The sequence below is a fragment of the Zingiber officinale genome, chromosome 9B, assembly GCF_018446385.1.
Source record: "Zingiber officinale cultivar Zhangliang chromosome 9B, Zo_v1.1, whole genome shotgun sequence".
NCBI classification, from domain to species: domain Eukaryota; kingdom Viridiplantae; phylum Streptophyta; class Magnoliopsida; order Zingiberales; family Zingiberaceae; genus Zingiber; species Zingiber officinale.
This window is the reverse complement of record NC_056003.1, coordinates 5234363-5249178: the sequence shown is the minus strand read 5'-3', so window position 1 is coordinate 5249178 and position 14816 is coordinate 5234363. Positions and strand designations below refer to the sequence as shown.

The window sequence follows — 14816 nt, the reverse complement described above, 5'->3', positions numbered from 1 at the left end:
AGGAGCTTAGGAGCACAGGAAGTCGAGCGGAAGACGCAGCTAACGAGAAGGACGGCACGGGTAGGGAGCTGACGGGCTCGGTGCGTCTGAAGGACGAGAGAGCTGCGGAAGAGTACACCGGTGGGTGAGAAGAACGTGCGCAACGTTCGAGGGACGTTAACCCGGGGAGGAAGACTGCTCGAGGAGAAGACCGGGAATTGGGTTCGGGTGAGCCCTATTTCGGTTGGCCGCAATCACCCAAAAGAACGGAGCTTCGGAAGCCAAAACGAAGAAGAAAAGGAGTCAAAAGAGGTTGGAAATTAATATAGCAGGAAGTTACTGTAGCAGGAACTTGAAGGCGCCTTAAACATGCATTGAAGGCGCCTTCAACATTGAAGGTGCCTTCATTGCTTGTTGAAGGCGCCTTGAGCCAGGTCAGAATGACCGTTCGAGCACCGGATAGAATTCTATCCACTCACCGAGCTGGAGGCGCCTTGGACCTTATTGGAGGCGCCTTGGACCCTCAGGATAGAATTTCCAGAGGCTATTTAAAGGCCCCTGGAGTTAGGAATTAAACAACAACTCAAGCAATCAATCGTGTAGCCATTCCTAGCAATAGTTCTAAGTTTCCAAAGTATAAAAGGCTTCTCCGCCTTCAGCAAAGGAGAATTTTTTTGTGCGCTTCTCATTGCCCTGGATTAACAACCTCCTTGGTTATAACCAGGTTAAATTCCTGTTTCTGTTCTGTTTACTGCTTTATTACTTTACTGCTTTATTTACTGTTGCACTAATTGAGTTGAAAGCACGAGGAGGGTATAGTTTATTTTTGGTTTTCAGCAATTCACCCCCCTCTTGCCGGCCTCCGCTGCACCTACATTTAAGGTCGCCGCTCGACCGTCGATGACGCGAGGGTTTAAGGTCGCCGCTCGACCATCGATGACGCGAGGGTTTAAGGTCACCGCTCGACCGTCGATGACGCGAGGGTTTAAGGTCGCCGCTCGACCGTCGATGACGCGAGGGTTTAAGGTCGCCGCTCGATCGTCGATGACACGAGGGTTTAAGGTCGCTGCTCGACCGTTGATGACGCGAGGGTTTAAGGTCGCCGCTCGATTGTCGATGACACGCACGATAAGAAATGCACTGGGGGGAATCGAATCATCTTGTTTTCGTCCTACGTTCAACAAGAATACATACATGCCCGGGCACATAAATTCATTTGCGCACCTCTCATCCAGCTCTGTAAGGTTGGAGGTGGTTGGCGCTCCACGATTGATCCAACCTTCTTCCTTCCGCATCTTCTAAATAGTAGGCGCTCGATCGTACCCTCTCCACAACTTTGTACGCGCCTGCCCATGGGGCCTCCAACTTTCTGACATCACCGACCGGCTTAACCCTTTTCCAAACTAGATCGCCCACCTGAAAGGATTTGGGGATTACTCGCCGATTATAATTTTACCGCATTCTCTGTCGGTATGCTGCAAGCTGAGCAGCCGCCTTGCTGCGAGTTTCGTCGATCATATCGAGTTCTATCCATTTCCTTTCGTCATTTTCCTCGCCATAATGCACCAACCGATCGGACTCGACGCCAATTTCTAAGGGGATAATAGCTTCCCCTCCATACACCAGCTAGAAAGGAGTAAAGCCGGTTCCTTCTTTGGGGGTCGTTCGGATCACCCATAATACGCTAGGCAGCTCGTCCACCCAACTACCTCCCAGATGGTCGAGCCGCACACGTAGTATTCAGAGGATTTCCCTGTTGGTGACCTCAGCTTGCCCATTACTCTGGGGGTAGGCCACGGAGGTGAAAGCTTGTTGTATGCCATAACTATCACACCATTCCTTTAACTCTTGTCCTGTGAACTGTCTTCCGTTGTCCTAGACGAGCCTGCGAGGAATGCTGAATCGACATATGATATTCTGCCATATGAACTTCTTGACCATACTTTCTGTTATCCTTGCTAGTGGCTCGGCTTCAACCCACTTTGAGAAATAATCCACCGCTACGAGCAAGAATTTTCTTTGGCCGGTTGCCATAGGGAAAGGGTCGACTATGTCCATCCCCCATTGGTTAAACGGGCATGCGACCGTGGATGTTTTTATTTCGGTGGTCGATCTGTGTGTCAAGTTGTGATACTTTTGACAGGACAAACAGGTGGCCACCATGCGACTCGCATCCTCTTGGAGAGTCGGCCAGAAATATCCTGCCAGAATAATCTTCCTCGCCAGTGATCGTCCGCCCGGATGTCCCCCGCAAGAACCTTGATGCACTTCTCGAAGGATGTATTCAACATCTTCAGCATCCACGCACTTGAGCAGGGGACGTGAGAACACCTTTTTATATAACTGCTCACCCACTAATGTGAACCGAGCGGCTCGCATCCGAAGAGTTCGATCGGCCTCTCGGCTCCCCGGCTGACTACTCGACTGGAGGAATTCAATGATGGGCTTCCGCCAATCTTTCGGAAGTAGTATCCCCCCGTTCGATCAACATGAGCCACCAAGGAGACCTGTTCGATTGGGCCACTGGCGACGACCGGGGTCACTGCACTGGCGAGCTTGGCCAGCTCGTCTGCTACTTGGTTCTCTGACCAGGGAATCTTCTGTATAACAACCTCCTGGAAACTCCCCTTGAGCCTTTCGAAGGCCTCCGCGTATAGCTTGAGTCGCGCGCTATTGATCTCGAACATTCCGTTTAGCTGTTGGGTCGCTAACTGTGAGTCTGAGTGTAGGAGTACCTTGGTGGCACCGACATGTCGAGCAGCTTGCAGACCGATTATGAGCGCTTCATACTCGGCTTCATTGTTGGTGGCTCAGTAATCCAGACGAATGGATAACTGCATCCAATCTTCTCTTGGAGATATGAGTAATATGCCAATTCCGATCCCCTGACGAGCTGACGATCCATCCACGTATATCCTCCATGCGGTTTCTGGCTCAGGACTTTGTACTTCTGTGACGAAGTCCACCAGCGCTTGTGCTTTTATGGCCGACCGGGGTTGACACTGGATATCAAACTCACTGAGCTCAGTAGTCCACCTGATTAACCGACCCGATGCCTCGGGATTGAGCAGTACTCGGCCCAAAGCGCTGTTGGTCATTACAATTATGGAATGGGCCAAGAAATAAGGCCGGAGCCTTCGGGCGGCCAGAACTAATGCATAAGTGAGCTTTTCGAGACCAGTGTAACGCAACTCTGTTAAAGTGTATACTAAAAGCCTAGCTTTTGGTATAAACATTTATCTAGAAATAAGAATCACATTGGTCAAATGTCTACATTTATGATAAATGAAGTTGTTCAATTAATTTATATTGTAGATAACATGGTGTGTGGTGTCACACACAGAGAATCATGTTATCAGTACCTTATAAATTATAAACAGTAGCTCACGACCATAATGGAAAGGAACAAACCATTGGAAGGTCGTAGTGTAATTAGGTATTAGTTTATCTTAACTATATAATTACACTAGTACACTTAGAGTGTATTGAGTAGGACCATTAGAGGTCGTTTCTTTTATACTGACTTTATAAAGGAACAAAGACCTCAGTTATTATGGAAGTGTGTGCTCTTAATCCTAATATAATAACAAGCACATATATTTGATATTTATTTCTTTAATTTATCAATGGGTGAGATTTAGTTCGATGAATCAATAAGCCCGATAAGTTGGGAAATGATATCACTTATAGTGTGTGTTGTTGATTATAGAAGGAAACTGTGTCCTAGTGATCTAGATTGAGAATGTCCCCAAGAGGAGCTCATAAGGATTGTCATGTTAAACCCTGCAAGTGGACTTAGTCCGACATGACGATGAAGTTGAGTGGTACTACTCTTGGAGCTAGATATTAATTAAGTGAGTTGTCAGTAACTTACTTAATTAGTGGACATTTGTTATCTTAAACACAGGGAGACTAACACACTCATAATAAGAAGGAGCCCAAAATGTAATTTGGGATTGGTGCGGTAGTTCAATAATAGTTCTTTAGTGGAATGAATTATTATTGATGAAATTAAGTTGTGTGTTCGGGGCGAACATGGGATACTTAATTTCATCGGGAGACCAAAACCAATTCCTCCTCTCGGTCCCTATCGTAGCCTCTAGTATATAGAGATTTATATCCACCGCATACCCACCTACTTACCCATCCAATGGGGCCGGCCAAGCTAGCTTGGAACCCAAGCTAGGGTCGGCCAAGACCAAGTGGATGAGTCATGTAGGTGGCCGGCCACTAGAATATTAAAAAGAATTTTTATTAAAATTATTTCTTATGTGGATATCATGATTTAAAAGAGAGTTTAAAAAATTAAAAATTTCCTTTTATAACTTTCTACAAAAGATTAAGAGAAGAGATTAATCTCTTTCCTTATTTGTAGTTTAAAAGGATGGTTTTAATTTTTGGTAAAAACTTTCCTTATTTGTAAATCATCTACATGTTTAAAAGAGAGTTTAAAATTTGAAATCTTTCCTTATTTGTTGATTAAAGGAGGATTTTAAATTTTAAGAAAACTTTCAATTTTAATCATGTTCATGATTTAAAAGAGAGTTTAAAATTAAATATTCTCTTTTATAAGTTTCTACAAAAGATTAAGAAAAGATTTGATATCTTTCCTTATTTGTAGATTAAAAGAGATTTTAATTTTTTAGAGATAACTTTCTTTTTATCCACATGTTTAAAAGAAATATTTTAATCTATAAAATTTCCTTTTTATTAACCACCATGAAGGGAAAAATTATTTGAGAATTTTTTATAAATTTCCGGAAGCAAATTAGGAAGTTTTAATTCTTGTGTGAATTAAAATTTCCTTGATTAAAGGGATTAAGGTGGCCGATCATTAACATGATGAAAAGAAAATTATTTTTAATTAAATAAATTTTCCTTTTCAATGGAAAAAGAATTAAGGAAGTTTTTATTAAATTTTCCTTATTTGCCAAGACCAAGGATTATAAAAGAGGGGGTAGAGGAGGCTTCATGGTGAATGTCTCTATTATTTTTCTCCCTCTTTTCTTCTTTGGGTATGGTCGGCCCTTTCTTTTCTCTCCTCTCCTTTGTGTGGCCGAAACTCTCTCATGGTGGAGATAGCTTTGGTGGCCGGATCTAAGAAGGAGAAGAAGGAGAGAAAAGAAGCCTCTTTTCTAGCATCCCTTGGAGCATGGTGGTGGTGGCCGAACCTCTTCATCCTAGAAGAAGTTTTGATGGCCGAAACTTACAAGGAAGAAGAAGGTGCTTGGTGGTTCTCATCTCGGAAGATCGTTGCCCACACAACGTCCGAGGTTAGAAGAGGAATACGGTAGAAGATCAAGAGGTTATTCTAAAAGGTATAACTAGTATTTTTCTTTCCGCATCATACTAGTTATTTTTGGAAATAATATTAAATACAAGAGGCATACGATTCTAGTATTTCGAATTTGTTTTCGATATAGTGTTCTTTTGTTTTTATTTTCCTTGTGATTTGATTGTTCTTTTCGGTTAACCTAAAGTTATTTTAGGAAATTAAATATTAGCTTTCCATAAAAGGTTTTGTCTAGTCGGTGGTGGTTGCTCCCATATCCAAGAAGGCCATGTGCCTCGTCATGTCAGTACTGAGAACAAATTATGGAAATTAATATTTAATGAAATTAATAACTTAAGGTGATTTGGGTCGAACGTGTTAAGTTCCGCAGGAGATCCAAGTCTAAACCTAAAAGAACAAATAGATTAAGTTTTGGATCAAACGTGTTAAGTTCCGCAGGCGATCCAAAATTTAATTTAAAAGAACACATGGTAGCTAGGAAAAGGTTCAGACCTTTGTACAAAATTTTTGTACAGTGGAACCTCTAGGTTTTCCGAGTAGCAACCGACCAGGGTTGACACTGGATATCAAAGTCACTGAGCTCAGTAGTCCACTTGATTAACCGACCCGATGCCTCGGGATTGAGCAGTACTAGGCCCAAAGCGCTGTTGGTCATTACAATTATGGAATGGGCCAAGAAATAAGGCCGGAGCCTTCGGGCGGCCAGAACTAATGCATAAGTGAGCTTTTCGAGACCAGTGTAACGCAACTCGACATCTTTTAATATGTGACTCAAAAAGTACATTGGTTGCTGTATTCCTTCCTCTTGCCTGACTAACGCCGATCCAATTGCGTACTTGGTGGATGATAAATAAATCCAGAGAGGCTCTCCTACGATCGGCTTGGCTAAAATGGGCAAGGAGCTGAGATATTGCTTGAGTTCTTCAAAAGCCCGGTCACAGCCTTCGTCCCATTGGAACTTGGTTGCTCACCGCAGAATTTTGAAGAACAGTAGGCTCCGGTCGGATGATTTGGAGATAAATTTGGACAAAGCTGTGATCCTTCCGGTCAGCCTCTGCACTTCCTTTAAATTGCGAGGCGGGGGCATGTCTTGGAGTGCTTTTACTTTGCCCGGGTTCGCTTCGATCCCCCACTCGGTGACGATGTAGCCCAAGAAACAGCCACCTTTAGCGCCGAACAAACACTTGGCCGGGTTGAGTTTGATCCCGTAGTGCCTCAGAGTCTGGTAAGTTTCTTCTACATCTGCACATAGGTTGACAGATTAGAGGGACTTAATGAGGATGTCGTCAACGTATACCTCAAGATTTCGCCCGATCTGCTTCCTGAACACTTTATTCATCATCCGCTGGTAAGTGGCCCCGGCGTTCTTTAACCCGAACGACATGACCCTATAGCAGAACGTCCCGTTGACCGTAACGAAGCTGACTTTTTCTTGGTCCTCGCGCACAAGAGGTACCTGATGATATCCCTGATAGGCGTCGAGCATGCAGATCAGCTTGTACCCGGCTGTCGAGTCCACTATCTGATCGATCCGCGGTAAGGGGTAGGAGTCCTTGGGGCATGCCCTGTTCAAATCTCTGAAGTCAATACACACTCGCCATTTATTACCTGGCTTGGAGACCAGCACCACATTGGTGAGCCATGCGGGAAACTGGATCTCCCTGATATGTCCGGCTTCTAGCAGCTTGTCGACTTCGGCCCTGATGATCAGATCTTGCTTGGCGCTGAAGTCGCGCTTCCTTTGTTTGACGGGTTGAGCGTCTGACCGAACATGCAGTTCATGCTGCGCCACACTTGGGTCGACCCCAGGTAGCTCGTGGGTTGATCAGGCGAATACGTTATGGTTCCTTCGAAGGCAGGTGACCAGCTCCTCCTTCTGCTGGTCCAACAAGTCGGACGCTATGAAAGTAGTGGCCTCCGGTCGGCTTGGGTGTACCTGCACTTCTTCCTTGTCGTCGTATGTCAACAGGGGAGGCTTCTCTCGGATGACATTTACCTCCAACCAAGGGTATTTCCTGGCTACTTTAGCTTTCGCCTTGACCATTTCAACGTAACAATGCTGGGCCACCCCTTGGTCTCCTCTGACCTCGCCCGCCAGGTTCCCCATAGGGAATTTGATCTTTTGGTGATAGGTGGATACTACCGCCCGGAATTCGTTGAGGGCTGGCCGACCCAGTATTACGTTGTATGCCGAGGGCACATCAACCACGATGAAATTCGTGGTGCGCGTCCTAACCAAAGGCTCTTCTCCGAGTGAGATGGCTAGCCTCGCTTGCCCGATCGGCAAGACTTCATTGCCCGTGAAGCCATATAGCGGAGTTGCCATGGGTCGGAGTTCGGCCCGATCAATTTGCAGTAAATCAAATGCTTGTTTAAAAATGATATTTACCGAGCTTCCCGTGTCGACAAAAGTCCGACGAACGGTGTAGTTGGCAATCACCGCCTTGATGATTAGCGCGTCATCATGTGGAACCTCCACTCCCTCCAAGTCTTTTGGGCCGAAACTGATCTCTGGTCCTCATGCCTTCTCCTTGCTGCATCCTAATGCGTGAATGGATAACTGCCGAGCATGGCTCTTTCTGGCTCGGTTGGAGTCCCCTCCAGTCGGGCCGCCTGAGATCATTCCAATCTCTCCGCGGGAAGCGTTTCTTCTGTTTTCTTCTTCTCGTGTAGGATGTCTGTTCCGCTCAGCAGAAACTCGAGCGGAACTTCGGTCTCGCGGATGATGTTCCTGTTGTTCACGCGTCCTCTGACCACTGGCTCTATGATCGATCTTGCGCTTGGGATGCCGATTCGGAGTAGGGGATCGATGCTGATATTCCTTGGGCTTGGGCTGGTGAACCATGGAATCACCACGACATTCCCAGGTGTTGTGTGTTCCCGACTGGTGGAACTTACAGAACATTGGTGTCCATTTTTTTGCCCTTCTTCTGTCGATTAACCTCCGAGTGCACCACGTTCGTCCCTTGCTCGGGGTACTGTGGCGCCCCTGGGCTCGGGGCCCTCTTGTGGGCTGATGGCAGCCCGGTACTCTCCGTTCGGACGGCGCGTGGGGCTCGGTGGGCGCTTCTTTTCTGTGGGCCGTCTGTGCTTCCTCCACATTGATATACTCCGTGATCTTTTTTTGTAGATGAGCGAAATCCCGTGGTGGTCTACGGATGAGTGACTTAAAAAACTTGCCTTCCACCAGTCCCTAGGTGAAAGCATTCACCAGTACGTCCGAGGAGACTGCGGGTATGTCCATCGCAACTTGGTTAAAGCGCTGGATGTAGGCCCTAAGCGTTTCTCGCTGACCTTACTTCAGGGAGAACAAGTTGACACTTGTCTTCTAGTGCCGGCGGCTGCTCGCGAAATGATGCAGGAAAGCCGCTCGGAAATCTTTGAAGTTACGGATGGGCCCGCTCGGCAGCCGGGTGAACCATCGCTGGGCCGGTCCCGATAATGTTGTCAAGAAGACCCTGCACTTAACCCCGTCGGTGTATTGGTGCAGTGTTGCCGCATTGTCGAACTTGACCAAGTGGTCATCTGGATCGGTGCTCCCATTGTATTCTCCGATTGCCAACGGAGTGTAGTATCGGGGTAGGGGATCCTCCATGTGTTGGGTGCTACTCGGAAAACCTATAGGTTCCACTGTATAAAAATTTTGTACAAAGGTCTGAACCTTTTCCTAGCTACCATGTGTTCTTTTAAATTAAATTTTGGATCGCCTGCGAAACTTAACACGTTTGATCCAAAACTTAATCTATTTGTTCTTTTAGGTTTTGACTTGGATCTCCTGCGGAACTTAACACGTTTGACCCAAGTCTCCTTAAGTTATTAATTCCATTAAATATTAATTTCCATAAAAGGTTCCCAGTACTGACGTGGCGAGGCACATGGCCTTCTTGGATATGGGAGCAACCACCACCGACTAGACAAAACCTTTAATAGAAAGCTAATATTTAATTTCCTAAAATAACTTTAGGTTAACCAAAGAGAACAATCAAATCACAAGGAAAAGAAAAAACAAAAGAACACAACTTCGAAAAAATATATTCGAAATTCTAGAACGTAAGCCTCTTGTATTTGGTATTATTTCCATAAATAACTAGCATGATGCGGAAATAGAAATTACTAGTTATACCTTGTAGAAAAACCTCTTGATCTTCTACCGTATTCCTCTTCTAACCTCGGACGTTGTGTGGGCAACGATCTACCGAGATGAGAAACCACCAACCACCTTCTTCTCCTCCAAGCAAGGTTCGGCCACAAAAGAAAAGCTTCACCAAGGAGAAAAACCAAAATACTAACCAAGCTCCAAGAGATACTAGCTTTCTCTCCTTCTTCTTCTTCTTCTCCAAGTAGTATCCGACCACCACAAGAGCTCCAAGGAAGGGAGAGAGGTTCGGCCACCACAAGAGGAAGAGAGGGAGAGGATGGCCGGCCACACCAAGGAACAAGAGAGGGAGAGGAATAATAGATGTTGTGTCTCTTGAAGGCACCCTCACCCCTTCTTTTATATTCCTTGGCCTAGGCAAATTAGGAAATTTAATTACAATAAAATTTCCTTAATTTTCCTTGACATGAATTAATTGAGAAAAATAAAACAAAATTTCCCAATTAACTTGAGATGGCCGGCCACATCATTGGAAAACAAGAGAGGACAAGTTTTAATCAACAATTAAAACTTCCTAATTTGTTTCCGGAAATTTTAAAAATAAAATTTCTCTTTAAAATCTCTTCATGGTTGATAAAAGGAAATTTCTATAATTTTAATTTTATCAACATGTGAATAATTTTTAAAGAAAAAATAAAACATCTCTCCAATCTACAAATAAGGAAAGAGATCTAATCTCTTTCTTTAATCTTTTGTAGATCTTTTACAAGAGAGATATTTTAATTTTAATTCTCTTTAAAATATATCTTCCACATAATAATAAAAATTAAAATTAAATTTCTTTTAATTTTATTTGGCCGGCCCTACTAGCTTGGGTTCAAGCTAGGGCCGACCACCCAATTTTATACCTAGGCCGGCCCTAGCTTGTTCCCAAGCTAGCTTGGCCGGCCCCCATTGGGTGGGTATAGAAAGTGGGTATAGGTGGGTATAGAACTCTATAAATAAGAGGCTACGATAGGGACCGAGAGGAGGAATTGGTTTTGGTCTCCCGATAAAATTAAGCATCCCGTGTTCGCCCCGAACACACAACTTAATTTTATCAATGATAATTCATTCCACTAGAGAACTATCATTGAACTACCGCACCAATCCCAAATTACATTTTTGGGCTCCTTCTTATTATGAGTGTGTTAGTCTCCCTGTGTTTAAGATATCGAATGTCCACTAATTAAGTGAGTTACTGACAACTCATTTAATTAATGTCTAAGTCCAAGAGTAGTACCACTCAACCTTATCGTCATGTCGGACTAAGTCCACTTGCAGGGTTTAACATGACAATCCTTATGAGCTCCTCTTGGGGACATTATCAACCTAGTATCTCTAGAACACAGTTTCCTTCTATAATCAACAACACACACTATAAGTGATATCATTTCCCAATTTATCGGGCTTATTGATTCATCGAACTAAATCTCACCCATTGATAAATTAAAGAAATAAATATCAAATATATGTGCTTGTTATTATATTAGGATTAAGAGCACACACTTCCATAATAACCGAGGTCTTTGTTCCTTTATAAAGTCAGTATAAAAAAAATGACCTCAAATGGTCCTACTCAATACACTCTGAGTGTACTAGTGTAATTATATAGTCAAGATAAACTAATACCTAATTACACTACGACCTTCTAATGGTTTGTTCCTTTCCATTCTGGTCATGAGCTACTGTTTATAATTTATAAGGTACTGATAACATCATCTTCTGTATGTGACACCACATACTATATTATCTACAATATAAATTAAATGAACAACTACAAACAAATGTAGATAATTAGATCAAATGTGATTCTTTATTCATAATGAATGTTTACAAAGCTTAGGCTTTCAGTATACACTCCAACACCATGATTCCTCTTGAGAATTGATCGTTGATCCTCTCAGGCGAATCCTCTTCCCGCGACGCTTTTCCCCTTCTAGCATTCCTTTCAGGTGCCTCATCTGACGAGGAGCCCCAGTCTCGGCGGGCTTGGCCTCCTTCCTCCGAGGGTGTCTGGAACATGGCTCGGTGAAAGGGGATCGGCGCATTGGGCGCTGGTCTGAACGTGTCAGACTTTTTGCGAATTTCCTGTTCAGCCACAGGCTCCGCTTCACAGCCTGGATCTCCGGGCTGGCCAGATCTTGAGATGGCTGGCTCTTGCACTTGGCGTTCGGTCAAAACTCGTTGTTGTTGTCCCATCGCCCTTGCCACTCCGGCTTGAATCAACTTTTCCAATTCTTCTGTCATCAACGTTACGAGCGTAGGTCGTCCGGCTTCCTCCATCTTCTGCTGGGTTCAGGTTGCAGTTCCCACAGACGGCGCCAATTTGATCCTGCCCTGAAGCTGAGTAGATGATCACCGGGTAATAACGTGACGTGGGTCTTCGTCTGCGGTGAAGGTGTTTCGTTCTTGCAATCACAAGTCGTTAGTGCCAAGCCGGGAAGGGGTTCCAGGCGATGGCCCTCCGATGATCAAGTCACACAACAGCCGAAGGAGAAAATAGAGCAAGTAAAGAAGTGAATAGTGGTGCCCAAGAGACGTTTTTCGCGTACTTCCGCGGATGGCCACCTCCCCTCTTATATAGAGCTTCTGCAGGCTGACTGCACATTTCCCGAGTAGACGCGCATTCCCAAAATTTTCCCAAAAGCTAACATCGAGAAAGGGTCCCTGACGTCTTACTATAATGGGGCGAACACATCCCTGTCAAGGCGGCGGGATCTTCCCCCGTACGATTTTCTGTCCATCAGCGCCGTCAGCCAGCGACATCGACTCCCAAAAAGATGTTGGCACGTATCCCCCGTCTGATTTGTCGGCCGTTAGTCTGATTGAACTTCCCTTGATCGTCCTGACCAGCCAATTCCCTAACCTCTTACGAGTATATCAGATCTGAACGGCGTGAGTGACTTTGGTTTCAGTGCGTTGCAGGCTAACCTAACCCTTCTTGAATTCTTCCGGTCGATCGGTGAATTCTTCCGGCCGACCGACCTGTATGGACTTCCGCTCGGCTAGTCCCTTAGCTGACCACCTCTTGATTTTGATGTCCACCTAAGCGTTGCACTTTCTGGGAGGTGGGCCCTCCTAAATTATCACCGGATCATACATCATTTTTAAACCCATGATTTTTTTCAAATCTTTCTCATATGGGACTTTAATTGAATCCCAACAATCCTCCCCTCAAAAGAAGGGCAATCATTACTCTCATGGTTTGAGCCTTCCCGTGAGCATCCAGTCACTTTTGATTTGCTCCGGGTCTCCTAGCGAGCATCTGGTCACTCTGACCTGCTCTGGACCTCCTGCAAGCATCTGGATCCGGTCACTCTTGACCTACTTCTGGCCTCCTCACGAACATCAGTCACCCTGACCTGTTCCGGGTCTCCCCGTAAACATCCGGTCACCTTGACATGCTCCAGGCCTCCCGCAAGCATCTAGTCACTCTGACATGCCCTGTGGCCTCCCGCAAGCATCCGATTAACCTTACCTACTCCAAGCCTACCCTCAACTTCATTTAAAACCACCCCACACAACATCTCGTCTAGACCATGACTCTGATATCATTTGTTATGTCCAAAGAATATTCACATATCTTCACAATAATATGATATTGTCCACTTTATGCCTAAATCCTTATGTTTTGCTCTTGGACTTTACCCAAAAGGTCTCATATCAATAAAGATATTTAATATTATTTTTAAATTCATGATCTTTTCCAAATCATTCCAATATGAGACTTTAATTGAATTTCAACCCCCCCAAAAAAAACTTCCCACATAATCTGGAAAGGATAACCATGTCAACATCTCTAGGAACATAAGAAAATTTGTCTATATGAATTATTAATTTTTTTCTATATAAATTATTAATCATAAAAAAATTTCTATATGAGTTAATTATTTTTCTATATAAATTATTAATCATAAAAAGTTTTAAGGATTTTTGATAGGATCATACGTTTCTACTATCCGATTCTAACTGATCCGATCCTGATCCAAAATTGATCCTATTTAGGATCACAATTCTACAAATTATGATATAGATCCTTGAATTATGGAAATAGAATCATTAAACTCATAAGGAGTTGCATGACTTATTTTTTTCTTCTCTTTTAGTGAGGCCCTTGATGTTAGAATTTGAGGGATGCTCTAAGGCAATTGCCTTAATTACCATTTTTTTCTATTTATTTGATAAGTATAAATTCACTATTTGAGTGCATATAATATGTTTGATTGTTTTAAACTCATTTATTGAATGTCCATAATATAATTTATAGTATGAGAGAATTTGTGATTGGATCGCAACTAGTGATTATCTTTACATGTGTAATTATGAATATATTGAAATTTTCCTAGTCGTCGAATTGATGCATTCGGACATCATCAATTCTGTAAGACTAGCACGGGTTGTACTCCTTGGTTTAGTAAGCAGCTATTTTCTCACTGGCTGGGGATATTGGGATGTCGAGAGTTAAACGTGGATGCTGGTTATGATAATTGATTCATTGGAGTGACTTGCTGTAATACTTCATATAGATATGTTTGTGAAGTTCTTACTGCAGCACAAGTGTAAATTTCCTTCGACTTGAAGTATACAAGTCATCTTGGTCATGGAGATTTATACTTTGACATCTTAGGCAAGCATCTCATTGAGGTGTGGACCTGAAATGATTGGCTATAAGTTGAATTGTCCGAAGGTGTTTGGATAATCCACAGATGATTCACCGCTCCTTGCGAGGAGACGTATACCTTATGGTCACTCGTTAGGATTATTACTCAAAGTCTTTAACCAAAACATCACATGGTAAGAGTGCGAGACTCTTGTACACATGTATAAGTAATTTGAATCCGTAGAACGAGGAATCATTACTTACGCTAGGTGTAACGTAATTAATCTAGTGTGGATAAGATATATAGACCATGTTGTCGAGCCTAAGCAAGATGAATGTTGTTTGAAGGAGGATATCATAGGAGGAAAGTTACCGAATCTTTTTTTTAAAAAAACTATTATTAATTTATACCTGATTTTTTAACCCCGCGATTTATTGTTTTTAATAAAATATTAATTTTTCTAAAAACGAATCTAACAGATATTAGAAAAACCTATTTTTAAAATTTTTAATTAATTATAACAAATTATTTTTATAAAATAATAATATTTTTTAAATACTATCTTAATTTATTAATGAAATCTATATACTTGGGGTAAAGAAACTAAACAACTTTTTAAAAAGTTTCAATTAATTATAAAAATTAATTATTAGACAATTTTTAAATAAATTAAATTATTAAGTTATTCTCCCCAATTGAAGAAAATTGAGTTCTGTCGAATAGGGAGATAAACTAACAAACCAGTGTGAGTTGGTGTCTAAATTTTGAGCGAGCGGGAGGTTAATCTGTTGCTTAATAGGGCAGG

The 14816-nt window shown here is 43.1% G+C and overlaps 1 protein-coding gene across 1 annotated transcript; it reads right to left on the bottom strand.

The window, feature by feature from the left end:
- Positions 1–1206: 1206 nt before the first annotated feature.
- LOC122025190 lies at positions 1207–2666 on the bottom strand. Its single transcript, XM_042583961.1, has 2 exons — positions 2487–2666; positions 1207–1395 (listed from the first exon to the last, which is right to left on the bottom strand). The coding sequence occupies exons 1-2, from the start codon at positions 2664–2666 to the stop codon at positions 1207–1209; spliced, it is 369 nt and encodes a 122-aa protein (XP_042439895.1).
- Positions 2667–14816: the final 12150 nt, after the last annotated feature.